Genomic DNA, 18,174 nt, shown 5'->3' with positions numbered 1-18,174 from the left:
ATGTACCACAGCTACTGAAGTCCACACGCCTAGAGCCCGTGCTCCACAACAAGAGAAGCCACCGCAATGAGAAGCCCGCACACCGCAACAAAGAGTAGCCCCCGCTCACCGCAACTATAGAAAGCCCGTGCGCAGCAACAAAGACCCAACACAGACAAAAATAAAAATTAATTAAAAAAAAACAAATAGTGCTTTGAACAATTGTAGGTATTTTTTCTCTATCCCCTCTCCCTCAATTCCTAAAGGGGGCTTGGCCCTTCGTTTTTTGGTTTTTTTTAATCTATTTACTTATTTATTTTTGGCTGCATTGGGTCTTCGTTGCTGTGCAAGGGCTTTCTCTAGTTGCGGCGAGCGGGGGCTACTCTTTGTTGCGGTGCACAGGCTTCTCATTGCGGTGGCTTCTCCTGCTGTGGAGCACGGGCTCTAGGAGCGCGGGCTTCAGTAGTTGTGCCTTGTGGGCTCTAGAGCACAGGCTCAGTAGTTGTGGCAAATGGGCTTAGTGGCTCCGTGGCATGTGGGATCTTCCCGGACCAGGGCTTGAACCCGTGACCCCTGCATTGGCAGATGGATTCTTAACCACTGCACCACCAAGGAAGTCCTTGGCTTGGCCCTTCTTGATCACTTGCCTCTCAGGGCTGCTCTGTGGCAGGGCAGGAAGTAACTATTCTCAGACTCAAGAAGAGATCCCTTCTTCCTTTTGGCCTTTGAGGGAAATTAGACTGAATTGTCCCAGAGAGGGAAAGAATGGAGGGCCAGGAGTCAGGAGGAAAGGAGATTTTTGAACGCTTCCCCCATGAGGGCTAGGCTTTGCAGAATCTTTGAGTGGCAAGGACCTGGGCCCCTTCCTGCCCTGGAGATGTGGGAGGGTTTGCCACATGGGTGACTGTTGGTGGCTCTGGGAGCCTGGAGCCACAGCAAGAACCTTGGAACCCTGGCAACGAGCAGGACTGTTTCAGGGGCCTCACCAGCTTGGACGAGGGGCACATTTGTGGTAGTAGGATGGATCAAATAAAGGTTACAGGGCTTTATGGGCTTCCCTGGTGGCGCAGTGGTTGAGAGTACGCCTGCCGATGCAGGGGACACGGGTTCGTGCCCCGGTCCGGGAAGATCCCACATGCCGCGGAGCGGCTGGGCCCGTGAGCCATGGCCGCTGAGCCTGCGCGTCCGGAGCCTGTGCTCCGCAATGGGAGAGGCCACAACAGTGAGAGGCCCGCGTACCGCAAAAAAAAAAAAAAAAAAAAAAAGGTTACAGGGCTTTTCTCCGGCTGGACTGAGTTAGACCAACAGGTCTTCACGTGACCCTGGGGCGGGGCAGTGGTCACAGTAATTATTGGGATCGGATATCCTGCCAGCACTGTGGGATGGGGGCTTGGAACATACAAAATTTGATTTGGAGAAAGAAAAGAAATGTGACTCTTAAACCTGGAGTGAAGCAGTACAAGTCAACCTTGCTATAATATTTAGGTACAGAAAGTGATCTGTTAGTTAACGTTTCATGGCGATCACAAGCCCTGGCATCCCAGATTTGTTCTTTCAGGATTATGAGTTAGATGCTGTGGGAAATGGCCATTCAAAATGTAACATGACCTTTGTGCTAAAATATTGACTTCTCAATATTTCTTTACTTAAACTCTTATATCTTTTGGATAGCCAGGACATCATCTTAAAAGATTAGTAGTTGAAGTTGTTCTTTCTGGCCATGTTTTTTATTAAGAAGATAAGAAAATAAGCAAGTGTACAAAGATTTAACAAGTGTTCATTAAGAATATCAGAAAAAAAATAGAAGCAGCCTAAATAACTGACAGAAATATATTAAATAAATTATGGTTACAGCCACCCAATGGAAGTCTATGAGGCCATTAAAAATCATGTGGTAGGGGCTTCCCTGGTGGTGCAGTTGTTGGGAGTCCGCCTGCCGATGTAGGGGACGTGGGTTCGTGACCCGGTCCGGGAGGATCCCGCGTGCCGCGGAGCGGCTGGGCCCATGAGCCATGGCCGCTGAGCCTGCGCGTCTGGAGCCTGTGCTCCGCGATGGGAGAGGCCGCAGCAGTGAGAGACCCGCGTAACACACACACACAAAAAAAATCATGTGGTAATGGAATATTTAATAGCACAGAAAGATATTTACATATATTGTTAAACAAACAAAATATATATTGCACAACCACAGTTTTGCTTTAAAAATTATATTTATATGATTGGGAAAGAAGGATATATATCAAAATGTTTCTCTGGATGGTAACTGTTATGTGCTTTTTGTTTACCTGTATTTTCTCAATTTTCTACAACACAATGATATATTACTTTATAAAAAGAAAAATAATAAAAATAGGAAAATAATTATATTTGCATTACTTCTGCTTTCTACCGAATATCACTGCTTCATACTAAGCTTACATTATCATTATTAATGACTACATTTCTTGAGAACTGGCCACGAACCAAGTTCTGCACATATACTGCCTCTAAGCCTCACAACAGTTCTATAAAATAAGTATCATTGGGCTTCCCTGGTGGCGCAGTGGTTGGGAGTCCGCCTGCCGATGCAGGGGACACGGGTTCGTGCCCCAGTCCAGGAAGATCCCACGTGCCGTGAAGCGGCTGGGCCCGTGAGCCATGGCTGCTGAGCCTGCGCGTCCAGAGCCTGTGCTCTGCAACGGTGAGAGGCCCGTGTACCGCAAAAAAAAAAAAAAAAAAAGTATCATTATTACCCACAATTTGAGACCAGAGATTAAGAAATTAGCCCAATGTAAAAGTCTGAATTACAGGAAGAGGATTCAAATTCAGTTCACTCTGGTGCTAAAGCCCAAGGATACCCTCCTGCCTGTTGCCTTTCTCCTTACTACTGTGGTTACAAAGTATGTATTTAGGACTTAACTATACCTGACTTTTCAGGATTCCCCAAGCTCCTAACTGTTTTTTTTTGTTTGTTTGTTTGTTTTTGCGGTACGCGGGCCTCTCACTGTTGTGGCCTCTCCCGTTGCGGAGCACAGGCTCCGGACGCGCAGGCAGGCCCAGTGGCCATGGCTCACGGACCCAGCCGCTCCGCGGCATGTGGGATCTTCCTGCACCGGGGCACGAACCCATGTCCCCTGCATCGGCAGGCGGACTCTCAACCACTGTGCCACCAGGGAAGCCCTCCTAACTGTTTTTGAATCACAGATTGCTTTCAGAATCCAGGCTTTAGAAGAATGATGTAAAGGTTAAAATGCACGTAAGGAAAAACTTTTACATGGCTCCTCCATCACCCAGCTGAGATCATCAAAGTAAAACAAAGAGAACTTCACAGACTAGCCATGCTCCAGAGACAGACTCAACAGGAAACCCAAGTAGCTGAATAAAATCACAAAGTCAATAGGTGGCCAGACACTTAGGAACTGACATCAACTCTAGGTCAGGGTAAGAACAAATGAAATATGGGACAGAGCCAAGGTTAAGTATAAAACGAGGGTGGAGGCTGTCCCACCAGTTCTAAGGCCTAGCTGGTGGGGCCAGAGAAACTCTTCCCTTCTGTGGCTTCACAGAGGACGTGGGGTTTGGCAAGCCAGAGGTGAAAGTCCTCTAATCAGAAAATAGAGACTAAATCAACATGTAACGCCAGTGAAATGTACTGAAGGGGGACACTCAATGCCCAGTGACATGCAAATTACCCAGGCTTGCAGCACTGTTTCTCAGGCCTCCTCCCCCAGTCAATGTGTCTTCCACACCTTCTTTTTTTTTCTTCTTTAATATCTTTATTGGAGTATAATTGCTTTACAATGTTGTGTTAGTTTCTGCTTTATAACAGAGTGAATCAGCTATACATATACATATATCCCCATATCTCCTCCCTCTTGTGTCTCCCTCCCACCCTCCCTATCCTACTCCTCTAAGTGGACACAAAGCACCGAGCTGATCTCCCTGTGCTATGCAGCTTATTCCCACTAGCTATCTATTTTGCATTTGGTAGTGTATATATGTCCATGCCACTCTCTCACTTCCTCCCAGCTTACCCTTCCCTCACCCTGTGTTCTCAAGTCCATTCTCTACATCTGCATCTTTATTCCTGTCCTGCCCCTAGGTTCTTCAGAACCTTTTTTTTTTTTACATTCCATATATATGTGTTTGCATATGGTCTTTATTTTTCTCTTTCTGACTTATTTCACTCTGTATTACAGACTCTAGGTCCATCCACCTCACTACAAATAACTCAATTTTGTTTCTTTTTATGGCTGAGTAATATTCCATTGTGTATATGTGCCACGTCTTCTTTATCCATTCATCTGTCTATGGACACTTAGGTTGCTTCCATGTCCTGGCTACTGTAAATAGAGCTGCAATGAACATTGTGGTACATGTCTCTTTTTGAATTATGGTTTTCTCAGGGTATATGCCCAGTAGTGGGATTGCTGGGTCATACAGTTGTTCTATTTTTAGTTTTTTAAGGAACCTCCACACTGTTCTCCATAGTGACTGTATTAATTTACACTCCCACCAACAGTGCAAGAGGGTTCCCTTTTCTCCACACCCTCTCCAGCATTTATTGTTTGTAGATTTTTTGATGATGGCCATTCTGACCAGTGTGAGGTGATACCTCGTTGTGGTTTTGATTGGCATTTCTCTAATGATTAGTATATAATAGAGAAAAGACAGCCTCTTCAATAATCGGTGCTGGGAAAACTGGACAGCTACATGTAAAAGAATGAAATTAGAACACTTCTTAACACCATACACAAAAATAAACTCAAAATGTATTAAAGACCTAAATGTAAGGCCAGACACTATGAAACTCTTAGAGGAAAACATAGGAAGAACACTCTGTGACATAAATCATGCAAGATCCTTTTTGATCCACCTCCTAGAGAAATGGAAATAAAAACAATAATAAACAAATGGGACCTAATGAAACTTAAAAGCTTTTGCACAGCAAAGGAAACCGTAAACAAGACGAAAAGACAAAGACTACCCCAGAATGGGAGAAAATATTTGCAAACGAAGCAACTGACAAAGGATTAATCTCCAAAATTTACAAGCAGCTCATGCAGCTCAATATCAAAAAAAGAAACAACCCAGTCCAGAAATGGGCAGAAGACCTAAATAGACATTTCTCCAAAGAAGACATACAAATTGCCAACAAACACATGAAAGGATGCTCAACATCACACCTTCTTCTTGCTTCTATGCTCACATCCTTCCCTCCAGTCTCTCAGTCCCCATCCTAGGCCAGTTCCTCATTCCTCTGGGAAAATTGCAAATCAACTATACTCCAGTAAAGATTATTAAAAAAAAAATTGTAACAGCTTCCTTACTGATTGACTAGATTCATCTTCCTATTTAAATGCTGATGTTTGAATCCTCTTTGCCTTGTCCTGGGCTTACCTACCTTCTACGACAGGGACTTTGCTATCTTTAAGGTAATCCAGTTAATCTTAGATAGTTATGATAACTAATAATGATTGAATGACTACTATTAAATTGAACAGTATGAAACTGCTGTCCCTGTAGGAGAAGAACAGTCAAAGAGGGGCAATTTCATATGGTTCCACTTAACATGCACTGGGTGCATAGCTGTGCACTGTACAATATACTATCTCATTTAGTCTCCACAACTGCCATGTAAAAGAATTCTAATTTTACAGCTAAGCAAAGTGAGGTCCAGGGAAACTGAATAATTTACACACCACCTCTTAAGCACTAGGGGTATTGCCTTTTTTTTTTTTTTTTTTTCTTTTGGCCTCGCTCTGAGGTGATCTTAGTTCCCCACCCAGGGATCAAACGCAGAGCCCTGGCAGTGATAGCGCCAAGTCCTAACCACTGGACCACCAGGGAATTCCCGGGTGTTGCATTCTTATAATAACTTCTGTCTCAACCTGCTGGCTTGTCTGGCTCTCTGGACCCTCCCTGAACAATCTGGCCCACTCCACCCATGACAGCCTTTCAAAGCTTCCTCCTAATTGAACATACTCGGTTCTCTCACCATTGATATTAACAGGAGTGATGAACAGTTGGGGGCCTGTGGAGACCTCTTCACCCAGCACTGGGATTTGTGGTGGCCACTGATACGCTAACCAGCCCATTCCCATTCAAGCAGGTCCTGAATTTCCAAAAAGGTGCCTTACAAAACACCTTTCCACAAATACCTCTCCTTCACCCAGCTGATTCCTTGCTGTGTCCTATTTCTTTCCTTTATTCCCCCTCTTTACCTCCAAACTCAGAGTCTTAAAATCACCTGTGGACCTAGCAGTTCCACTCGTGGGTATATACTCAAAAGAATTGAAAACACATGTCCCCACAAAGACTTGTACACAAATGCTCATAACAACCCCAAAGTGAAAACAACCTAAATGCCCATCAACTAATAAATGGGAAACAAAATGTGGTATAATCTATAAAATGGAACATTATTCAGCCATAAAAAAGAATGAAGTTCTGATACATGCTGCAATATGGATGAACCTTGAAAACATTATGCTAAGTGAATGTAGTCAGACACAAAAGGTCACATATTGTATAATTCTATTCATATGAAATGTCCAGAATAGGCAAATCCATAGAGAGAGAAAGTAGAGTAGTGGCCACCAGGGGATGAGAAAACAGATTAGTGGTGGCACAACATAACGAATACACCAAAACCCACTGAATTGTACACTTTAAAAATATGAATTTCCAAGGCAGTCCACTGGTTAGGACTCCATGCTTCCACTGCAGAAGGCATGGGTTCTCTCCCTGGTTGGGGAACTAAGAGCCCACATGCGGTGTGGCGCAGCCAAAAAAAAAGATGAATTTTTATGTAATGTGAATTATAGCTCAATTAAAAAAATATTTTAAAATCACCTATAATTTGAGTCACCTAACTTTTCAAAGCTTTCCAGTTTTCTTATCTGTGAAATGTGGATCTTAGAGTAGAGATGATGCTAAATAAATAGTTCCAGCTATTCTTCCGGGAGGATCTTTTGGCAAGGCTTGTGGTCAGGAACAGAGAAGTCAGCCATTCCCTGTCAGCCCCGCCTCACTCTCAGCCCATCTGGAGTCATGCAACCAGGAGCGTTAGAGATATGTTATTCAACCCTCTTGTTTTGTTCTTAGGAAAATCAACAAAGCCTTGAGAGAGGACAGGACTTGTTTCAAGGTCATAGAATGAGTCAGTGGCATTGTTGGGTCTACAATCCTGTTTTCTTTTTTCTAGTAGAACATGTTCTGTAGGTCTGGACTACAGAAAGCACTCTCTCCTACCCATACCGGTAGCCCCTGCTTCCAATGAAAGAAGCTTCAACTTTCTTCCACTGACATCTGAAATCAGGCCCATTGAACAGGCATGTTAGGAGGTGACCTGCTACAAATACCAGCTTATCTGTACCTACCCAATAATTAGGACTGAAGTTTTTTAGCAGGTTTGACTGTCTCATTCTGGCATATTGAAAAATGAGGTAAAAGTAGATTTCCTGCAAAACAGTTGCTTATATTCCCAGCCAGAACTAAGCCTGGTGGGCATATTATGGGAAAGGACCTGGGCTGGGCTCTTTTGGAGGTTTTTTAAAAGGGGTAAAGCTTTACCCCTATCCTCAAAGGGGTTGAGAGTACAAATATGTAGAAATAACACAGCCTAGAATGTAGAAACTCCCACTGAAATGGAAGCAAACCAATAGTTTGGGGTTCTAAGTAAGAAAAGTCTAACTGGAGCATCAAAGAATCCATGGAGGGAATGGCATTTGGACTGGGTAGTAAGGGACAGGTTGAGGTCACAGAAAGAATGAAGGGCAAAAGCCAGAGGGAATGAGAAACACTAGGGTGGAGCTTAGAGTATGTGCAGAGAAACTGTGCAAAACAAAGTAAGAAGGAATATTGGGGCCAAATTTTGGAGTGCTCTTAATGCCAGGATTAAGAAAGATGGCTCAATTTTTGAGGGGTGGGGTAGCGGTAAGAACAGCTTCATGCACTGTGATACAGCCTTGGAGAGCAAAATTTGAATTATTTGTCCAAACACTTAGACAGCTGCAAGCTCTTTGGGCCTGGGATTTCACTTCTAGATGTTTTCACTAAGGAATATGAGTGCTCATTACAGCATTATTTACAATACTAGAAAATTAGAAACAACATAAATATCTACCTGTGGAGCAGTGGTTCTCAACAGGAGTGATTTGACCCCCAGGGGACATTTAGAAACATCTGGAGACATTTTTGATTGCCACGACTTGAGGGGAGGTGGTACTGGCATCTAGTGGGTAGAGGCCGGGGTGCTATACTACAATGTACAGGACAGCTTCCCACAACAAAGAATTACTGAGACCAAAATGTCACTATGGGGACTTCCCTGGTGGCGCAGTGGTTAAGAATCCACCTGCCAATGAAGGGGACAGGGGTTCGAGCCCTGGTCCAGGAAGATCCCACATGCCGCAGAGCAACTAAGCCCTTGGGCCACAACTGCTGACCCGTGTGCCACAACTACTGAAGCCCACGTGCCTAGAGCCGGTGCTCCGCAACAAGAGAAGTCACCACAATGAGAAGCCCGTGCACCGCAATGAAGAGTAGCCCCCGCTCATCGCAACTAGAGAAAGCCTGCGCGCAGCAACGAAGACCCAATGCAGCCAAAAATAAATAAATAAAATAAATTTATTTTAAAAAATTGTCACTATGCCAAGGTTGAGAAAATATATATATATATATATTCTCCAGGAAAATATTTTAAAATATACATAGAATATTGGTAATGGTAATATCTGGGATTATGTTTGATTTCAATTTTTTCCTTTGTGACTTCCTGTATTTTCTAAATTTTAATCAAGAATATACAGCACTTTGTACTAGCCAGGGGTCTCCAGACAATTGGCTCATGTGGCTATAGAGGTCGAGAAGTCCCACAGTCTTCTGTCTGCAAGCTGGAGAGCCAGGAAAGCCGGTAGTATAATTCAGTCTGAGTCCAAGCGCTGAAAGTTTAAGTCCTGGTCTGAGTCCAAGAACCAGGAGTGCCATGTCCAAGGGCAGGAGAAGATGGATGTCCCAGCTCAAGCACAGGGCCAATTCACCCTTCCCCAATCTTTTTGTTCTATTCAGTCTCTTGTTGGGTTGGAGGATGCCCACCTACGGTGGTGGTGAGTGTGAAATTCATTACCTTGTCTACTGACTGAAATGCTAATCTCTTCTGGAAACACCCTCAATGACAAACCCAGAAGTAATGTTTTACCAGCTATCTGGGCATCCCTTAGCCCGATTGACACATAAAATGAACCATCACAAACATAATTTAAAAAACATTACTAAGCACCAAGAATTATGCCAGGCGTGTATAACTGATTCACTTTGTTATAAAGCAGAAACGAACACACCATTGTAAAGCAATTATACTCTAATAAAGATGTAAAAAAAAAAAAAAAAAAGAATTATGCCAGGCAGCCTTGCAAAGCCTCAGGAATCATCCCTGAGAGGTGCCTGCCCTCACTGGATCTCACAGTATAGACGAGAAGACACATAATAAACAAGGAAACAAAAAACAAGCAAAATACCTTTCAATAGTAATAAGGGAAATAAATGGATGACATGACAGGCAGGAATTGGGGAGGGGGTGGTTGAGATAAGACAACTACAGGTGACTAGCACGAGCTGAGACCGTGACACTGAGGAGCTGGCGAGCTGGGGAAGTGCATTCCAGACAGAGGGCTCACGTTAGTTATGGAGGGTGTGTTTGGAAAAGTTGCTGCCGTGGTCCGCCAGGCCAAGGGGTCACCTGCGTACACAGTGCTGAATGGGCACAGTATATTTATTACACTCTACAATAAAGGAAGTAATCTACTTTCCACTGAAGTTCATTCACACAGTTCAAAGTGCCAGCCACAGTCTACGATCCTGCATTCCACAGTGTTTACAACACAGACATGCCAGGCTTTCACATATATATCCATAGTAACTAAAGTGTATTTCATCCAGGAAGAAAGTGCTTTTCTCTTCCTGCCCTAGTGGGTTCGGAGAGACACTCCAATGAGGATTCTGGTATTTTGAGATTCACTGGAGCTGATAACATCCATACTATTGTGTGCATTTCTGACTGACAACCCAAGAAGGTACAGATTGTAGCCAGAAAAAAGCACCTTAAAATGCCAAAAGAAAGATCAGGGGGTTGAAAGAAAATAGTTTAGAAAGTTAAGCCTCTATGGAAAGGAGAGAAATGAAAATGTTAACTAAAGGTTACCTCTGAGAGGCAGGATTATGGGTGACTTTAACGGACTTCTTTGTGTATTTTCTACAGTAAATATGTATTTTGTAGTAGAAGGAAAACTATGAAAGGTGTTGTTTTTATTTTATTTTTAAATTATTTTTTATTTTTTCAAAGGAACTTTATTTATTTATTTACTTACTTATTTATTTAGTTAGTTAGTTAGTTGTGGCTGTGTTGGGTCTTCGTTGCTGCACGCAGGCTTTCTATAGTTGCAGTGAGCAGGGGCTACTCTTCATTGCGGTGTGCGGGCTTCTCATTGCGGTGGCTTCTCTTGTTGCGGAGCACGGGCTCTAGGCACACGGGCTTCAGTCGCTGTGGCATGAGGGCTCAGTAGTTGTGGCTCACGGGCTTAGCTGCTCCGTGGCATGTGGGATCTTCCCAGGCCAGAGCTCGAACCCGTGACTCCTGCATTGGCAGGCAGAATCTTAACCACTGCCCCACCAGGGAAGCCCGAAAGTATTTGAATCTCAAAATACCAGAATCCTCATTGGAGTGTCTCTCCGAACCCACTAGGGCAGGAAGAGAAAAGCACTTTCTTCCTGGATGAAATACACTTTAGTTACTATGGATATATATGTGAAAGCCTGGCATGTCTGTGTTGTAAACACTGTGGAATGCAGGATCGTAGACTGTGGCTGGCACTTTGAACTGTGTAAATGAACTTCAGTGGAAGCCCGAAAGGTGTTGTTTTTATAAAGGTCCTTCAAATTCTGAAATCAGAGAATTGTTGAAATCTAAAACTGGGAGAGGCTATGATGTGGAGATTGTGAAATCAGGGCCCATAATGTACACAAGGCAAGCAGTCTGAGTGGTGAGTATTCAGGGTGAAGCCCTGTACTGGGGAGGCCCTGGGGAAGGGGCTGCAGAAGAGTGGGGCCAGAGGACGGGAGGTGGGTGGGCAGTCCCTCTCAGCTCTAGCCATTCCTGCCACAGAGGAACTGGACACGGAGTTGACTCTCCAAGAGAAGCCAAACGGATCTCTTGAACAGTAAATGTAGGCTTCCATGTCGAATGTTGAAGAAAAATACCATACGGCGCAGAGAAAGCATGTCTATAACAGTCTGATGTCTTGTGCTGCCAGTTTGCAGCCTCTGTTTCAGTGCTTTCTTTTAGTTGAGCCCACCTCCTGCCCTGTGCAGAAACCTCTTCTGTTAGAAGACCAAGGTGAAAAGAAAGCTCTCACCTTCTCCCATCTGGTACCCAGAAGCATCTGGAACACCCTGATCCTCATAATCCTTGTTCTGAGGAAATTTTAATGATTTAATCTCCCAAGCTCACTCTCTCTCCTCTGCAGCCACACCAGTGAGATTCACAGACAAGACCCAGAGAAGTCTGGGTTGGAGCAGAACACATCCTGACTCAGTATTGTCACAAAAAAAGAGGCCAGCCTCAGCCCGCTCCACAGAAATAGGCAGTAGAATTCCCAGCCATGGGCGAGGTGACGGCAGAGGAGGTGGAGAAGTTCCTGGACTCCAACGTCAGCTTTGCCAAAAAGTACTACAACCTCCGCTATCGGGCCAAGGTCATCTCGGACCTCCTGGGGCCCGGGGAGGCAGCCGTGGACTTCAGCAACTACCACTCGCTGAGCAGCGTGGAGGAGAGTGAAATCATCTTCGACCTCCTGCGGGACTTTCAGGAGAACCTGCAGGCCGAGAAATGCATCTTCAACGTCATGAAGAAGCTGTGTTTCCTCCTGCAGGCAGACCGCATGAGCCTGTTCATGTACAGGGCCCGAAATGGCATTGCGGAGCTGGCCACCCGGCTCTTCAACGTCCACAAGGATGCTGTCCTCGAGGAGTGCCTGGTGGTGCCCGACTCAGAGATCGTGTTCCCCCTGGACATGGGAGTGGTGGGCCATGTCGCACTCTCTAAAAAGATCGTGAACGTCCCCAACACAGAGCAGGTAACCTCTTCCCCATGAGAGGGAGGGCAGGGAGGCATTATTCCATGGGGTTCTGGGGTGCAAGGGGGATGGGGCGCTGCTAGCCACCAAGACCGGGCTGGTGACAACTTGGCACTTTTCTTTCTTTTTTTACTTGTTTACTGATGACTTTCTATTTTGAAAAAAATAATCAAATGTAGAAGAGTTCAAAAATAGTACCAAGAACTGTATGTCTTTCATCCAAATTCACCAGCTATTCACAACTCACCACATTTGCTTTGTGTCTCCATTTTTTCCGACCCATTCGGGAGTCAACATATCCTTTTAACCACAGGTACTTTGCTGTGTACTTCCAGAACAGGGACATTTCTTACATATCCAAACACAATGATCAAATTCAGGAAATGTGACACTGATACAATACTATTGTCTAATAAACAGTCCATATTCAGTTTTTGCCAATCATCTCAATGATACCCACATAGCACTGTCTCTTTAGTCTCCTCCAATCTGAAACAGTTTCTTGATCTATCTTTGTTTTCCATGATGCTTATGTTTTTGAAGGGTGCGGGCCGACTATTCTGTAGAAATGTACCTCCATTTGGGCTTGTCTGAAGTGTCTTCATGTTTAGATTCAGGCTATGCATTTCTGGCAGGTATATCATAGAGGGGATGTTGTGTTTTTCTTCATGCTTTGCATTGAGGGACATAGGATGGCAGTCTGTCTCATCACGGAAATGTCAAATTGACCACTTGGTTAAGCACTTGGCTCTGTCTTCTAAGAGTCCAGTGTTCCATGGGATTCTCCTGGCAGCTCTGACAAAGACTTCTTTGATCACCTAGAGCAAATCACTTAATGCAGTTCTCCCCATAGCCCTCTGCCAGGGTCAATTCCTACTCATCCTTCAGATCTCAGCTTAAAGGTCACTTCCTCAGGGAGACCCTCCCAGGTCCCTTTGTTAGTTTCCTTCCTAAAACCATCTATCACAATAAGCCCTGGAGGCCAGGGACCATGCCTGTCTTATTCTTCACTTTATCCCAGGAGCCAGCAAATGTCTGGGACAAAGCACATGCTTAGTAAACACTTGGCAAAAAGACTCACAATCAAGTAATTATGCAATAATCCCTTTAACACCTGGGCCTTTGTGGGAAATGGTTTTCTTTGAAGCACACTGGGCTGGATCTCCCGTGGGGTTCATCTCTCCTTGGCCCTCCAGGGGTAAGGGTAATGGTTCTGCACCCAGGGGGCTTCCCTGAGGACTCATCCAACTGGACTGGAGTCTGTTTTCCCTTCGATTCTCTCTAGACTTTAACTGTAGCCAACATGGGTTGTCACAGTCTTATAACTGATTATCCCTGTTTTACAGATGATGAAACTGAAATCCAGAAAAGTTAAGTCACTTTTTCTCCGAGTCACAGAGATAGAAAGTGGCAGAGCAGGCATCTGAATTCAGGCGCTCTGGCTGGTGCCCACACCCTTCACTCCTCTGCTGTTCTATACCTCCGCCTTATCTAGAATACGAGAGCGCCTTATCTAGAATACGAGAGCGTTAAAGGAAGTGCAGTTTACAACAGGTCATTTCAAATTGTACGGCAGAAGGTTAAGATGTTAAGCTTTGAGGTCAGATCCGGGTGTGTATCAAGACTCAGTCACTTTCTAAGAACATGGCCTTGGCAAATTGTTTAGCCTGTTTGGGCTCACTTCCTAATTTATAAAATGGAGGGAGATACCTAGTTTCTCTAAGTGCTGTTGTAGGATCAAATGAGGGAATTATTTCTCATCTAGCAAAGTTCTTGGCACATAGGAACGGCTTTTACTGGCAGCTCATCTTCCTTGTTAATATGATTACTATTTTGTTGTTGCTGTTAAGGGTCTATTTATTCTAAGGGATGAATGCTGTACCAGGTCTGCGTGGGATTTGGAGAAGAATCCAGTCCTGCCCTTCTGGAGCTTTCAGTTTAGATTCTGTTTGTGGGGAAAACAGAGAACAGAGGTGCCGAAAGCTTCTATGGACCCTGGTGTTGAGGGACTGAGGATTTAGGAAGGTTCTCTAATTCTAAAATATCCCTAAGAGTTTGCTGAGCCCTGCGCTAAGGAACAGCTTGCTGTTTCCTGTTCAGCCCTGAAGTTCACTCTGGATGTGATGGCTGTGCTCCCCCAGAAGATTTCTGGACATGCAGCCTCCTTGGTGGGTGCCCTCAGGCTTGGAGTGAAGTCAGTTCAGGTCAGCAAGCCTGTGTCCTCCACATGTGCATGTGTTCTTCCTTGAGATATCGTACTTTATTTGGGCCTTTGGATAGAAACTGGGAGTTGGATGGAGAAGGGGCAGGAACATGGTGTAGACTGGGGTCTGGGTCATCCCTGAACCACCAACAAGTGATACTCTTAGCCTTTAGCTCCACCCCGCCCCCCAAAACCTGGGACATGCTTATAATCACTGAATTTTAAAAATGTGAAACCATGAACGGAGTTTCCCAGGGTTGGAATGTGGTTCCCATGCCCTAGCACATTCCTACTTATCCTTGGGATCTCCTCAGGGAGACTTGTCATTAGGGCTGCCAGATAAAATATAATATGCCCAGTTAAATTTGAATTTTAGATAAGCAAAGAGTACTATTTCAGTATGCGTTTTGTGCCGTCTCAAACTGCCAATAATCAATGTTGTGGTTGGACCAGGCCTTGTGGTTCTTATGATGAATGCAAGATACCCTTCAGCACTAACCATCAGGAAACTTTGAAAAAATAAAGGTTTATTACTTACAAGACCTGGAAATTATATAGCACACCTGGGGCCACACAGGCAGGTCTCAGGTAGAGAGGGAGAGTGGGGTCCAGCCTAGGGTTTTTATGGGGGTCGAGGGTAGGGGCATAGGCTTCCACAGGCTCACTTTTTATTAGTTAATTTAAAACATAAGAGCAGAAATTTAAATCATGGTAAGAGAAATTAGAAAATAAAAAGTGGCCCCAAATGATCAGTTATCGAGATCAACCAAGATCTTCAAAATAAAGGAGCCTCAGTGGGAGGAGGTGGCCTGGCTCTTTATCTCGTGTGTGGCTGACAGCGTGTTTATTTGAGATAGCCAAATAGCCATATTTGAGGTGGATGTCTCAGCAATCAAAGCCTAAGTCATGCACTTAAATTACAAAAGTGAAAATAAACAAAAACAAAAACCTACAAAAAGTGTCAAGCTCACACTACCGTACACCTCTGCAATATTTACGATATACTAAAAAATTACTTACCTGAAATTCAAATTGAATTAGTCATCCTGTGTTTATCTGCTAAATCTGGCAACCCTACTTGCCATTCAGTATTTGTTTGTGTATTTATTCTTTACCCTTTCTCCTTAGGAAAGCCCACAAGGCCTGTTTGTTGCTGTGCGTCTTATTTACCACTGGTCCCCAGACCTAGTCCAGTGCCTGGGACAGAGTGGGTACTCATTACAGCTTATTGAGTGAATGAATAAATGATGGCCCTGTCCCAGTGGGCTGTGATATTGTGATTTATAAAAAGAAATATTTATTTGGTCTTTGTCCTGGTTCCTGGCACAGAACTGATCCTTGTAATTTCCTGAGTGATAGAACCACCTGGCACTGAGCTCCTAAATCCTTTGGAATTTCCTAGGTGGTCAGTGGTCTTTTGTTCTAATGTGGGGACTCTTGGTGGGCTCCTGGATGGGGGCCAGTCATGAGAAAGATCAAGGCATGATTAGACACTTGAAACTTTCAGCCCATCCTCCATTCTCTTAAGAGGGGAGAAGGGCTGGAAATGGAGTTAATAATCTATCATGCCTTTGTGATGAAACTGCCATAAAAATCCATAAAAGTACAGGGTTCACAGAGCTTCAGGATTGGTGAATACATGCATGTGCTGGGAGGGTGGCGCATACCCCAACTCCAGGGGGACAGAAGCTCCTGCACGCAGGACCCTTCTGGATCTCACCTGATGTATCTCTTCATCGGACTGTTCACCTGTACCCTTCTTATACAATAAACCTGTAAATGTAAATACTTCCCTGAGATCTATGAGCTGTTCTAGCAAGTTATCAAACCCAAGGAGGAACCTCGATTTATAGTCAGTCAGGCAGAAGTACAGATGGCAACCTGTGACTTGTATTTGGTATCTGAAGTGGGGGCAGTCTTCTGGGACTGAACCCTTTCACTGGTAGGTTCTGATTCTCCAGGTAAACAGTGTCAGAACTGAACTGAATTGTTGGATACCCAACTAGTGTCAGAGAATTGGCCAGGGTGGAAAAAAACACCTACGCGTCTGGTGTGAGAAGTGTTGTGAGTGTGACAGTTGTGTGAGAGTAAAGGAGAACAAGGAGCTTTTTCTAGACACTGACAAACCCCACTTCTGAAGACTGAACCTGAAAACACTGCCATTTCCAGAGAATCTTACATCTGTTGTCTTGCTCTCCTTCCCTCACTATGGCACCTGGAACCCAGCATGCCAGGCCGGAAAGAAACCTCGAGGAGGACCTACCTGGTCCAAACACTCCAACTTTAGCAAAAGGAAAACTGAAGCTCAGAGAGGTTTCGGCTACTGCCAGTTTCCTGACTGGCTCATGAAGCCACTCAGACAACAAGTCCCTCCCTCCTGGGGCCCCAGGACATCACCCATCTGGTGGGGGCCTCCTTCACACTATGGTTTGAATTGTGAGTGCATGTTTTACATGATGTCCCCACTGTACAGTGATAACCCATTGATAACTCACCTTTCTTACTGATCTTGGCATATCTAATGCCTCTCACAGAGCCAGTGCTCAGCAAATATAAGTGAATGAATGAATCAATCCAGCAATGAATCAATCAGTGTATCAATGAATAAATTAATTAATGAATGCAGTGGCTGTGCCATTTACCAGCAGGGAGATAAGTGTCTATAAAACACGGAAGGAGAGAATTCTGTGTGACAGGGCAGATGTGAGAGTTAATGAATTGTCTGGCTCTGGGCCAAGTACATCATTATTATCCAATAAATAGATGTCATCATGGGATGCAACAGAGCTTGGCACTGCGAATGTTTGAAAAGAGGAACTGGGGTTTCCAGGAATGAGAAGCAGTCTTGCATTACATTGGAATAAAATCTAAGCTCTTTACAGTGGCCTCCAAGGCCCTGTCAGATAAGGCCTCTGCCCAGCTCTCTGACTTCCTTACCCTCCCATCTCCCTCACTACACTGGTCTTCTTCCTGTTTTGCAGATCAGCCAACTCACTGCCCTCTCCTGGCCTTTGCATTCTCTGTGCTCTCTGCCTGGAATGCATTTCACCTGCCTGGCTCCTCTGAGCCTTCAGCTCTCCGCTTACCTCTTGGAGAAGCGTCCCTACCCACCATGACTGACCAAAGCAGCTTCAATCTGCCACCACTTCCATCACTGTCTATAGCATCATCCAGTTTCTCTCCTTCAAAGCAGCTGTTTACTTGCTTTTTGTCTGCCCACCCCATTTGAATGGAAGCTTCACTAGGGAAAGACATCCACCCTTCTTGTTCACTGCCTAACCTGAGGGTCTAGAACAGTGCCTAGCCTACAATAGAAGGCACTCTGTTAATGCTAACTGAATGAATGAACAACTTTGGGCTTTCCTTAGCTCGACTTCTGATTCCTGGGCTTTAAAATAAACAGTTTGAGCTAAATTGTTTCTAAGGCCCCTCCATCTCTGATACACTGAGGTTCTATGACACGGTTGTTTAGAACACTGTATATGCTGAAAATATAAGGATGACAATGGCAATGTAAACACCAGTCAGCTGGCAGCTGTACTATCTGTGAGAAAGTTCCAGGGCCAAGAACTCAGTGGGAGAGAAGGTACTAGTGGATCTAGTAATCTCTGCCTTAGATGAGGGTAAGGCCCAAGTACTGTTTTCCTTGATGGAAGTGAATATTGCAAGACTGAACTGACTTCATGAAATGAATCTGAGCATGCCCCACTCAGGCCTGTGTTTAGGGATTCATCAGTGTCCTTAGAGAGAGACGTGGAAAACCTCTGTGGCTAATGCCTCTTTAGAGATTTTGCTTAATCCTTGAACACTAATTCAAGTAGGGCACTACAGGCTTCTCTTAATTCCTTTACCCTTCACCAGGTTTGAGACAGCTTCCTT

General features: G+C 44.5%; 1 protein-coding gene across 2 annotated transcripts in view; it reads left to right on the top strand.

Moving 5' to 3' along the window:
* Positions 1–11,509: 11,509 nt before the first annotated feature.
* Positions 11,510–18,174, top strand: part of PDE6A (phosphodiesterase 6A) — a gene marked incomplete at its 3' end in the record, with an annotated part of 66,413 nt that continues 59,748 nt past the window's right edge. For both annotated transcript variants that reach the window (XM_081233765.1, XM_081233764.1), the window contains exon 1: positions 11,510–12,092. In XM_081233765.1, the coding sequence (XP_081089891.1) occupies positions 11,619–12,092 (474 nt within the window). In that variant the 5' untranslated portion in view covers positions 11,510–11,618. The remainder of the gene's footprint in view (positions 12,093–18,174) is intronic.

The sequence above is a fragment of the Mesoplodon bidens genome, assembly GCF_964165515.1.
Source record: "Mesoplodon bidens genome assembly, chromosome: 4".
NCBI lineage: Eukaryota > Metazoa > Chordata > Mammalia > Artiodactyla > Ziphiidae > Mesoplodon > Mesoplodon bidens.
Note: the sequence above shows the minus strand (reverse complement) of the source record. Positions and strands in the feature narration are given on the sequence as shown.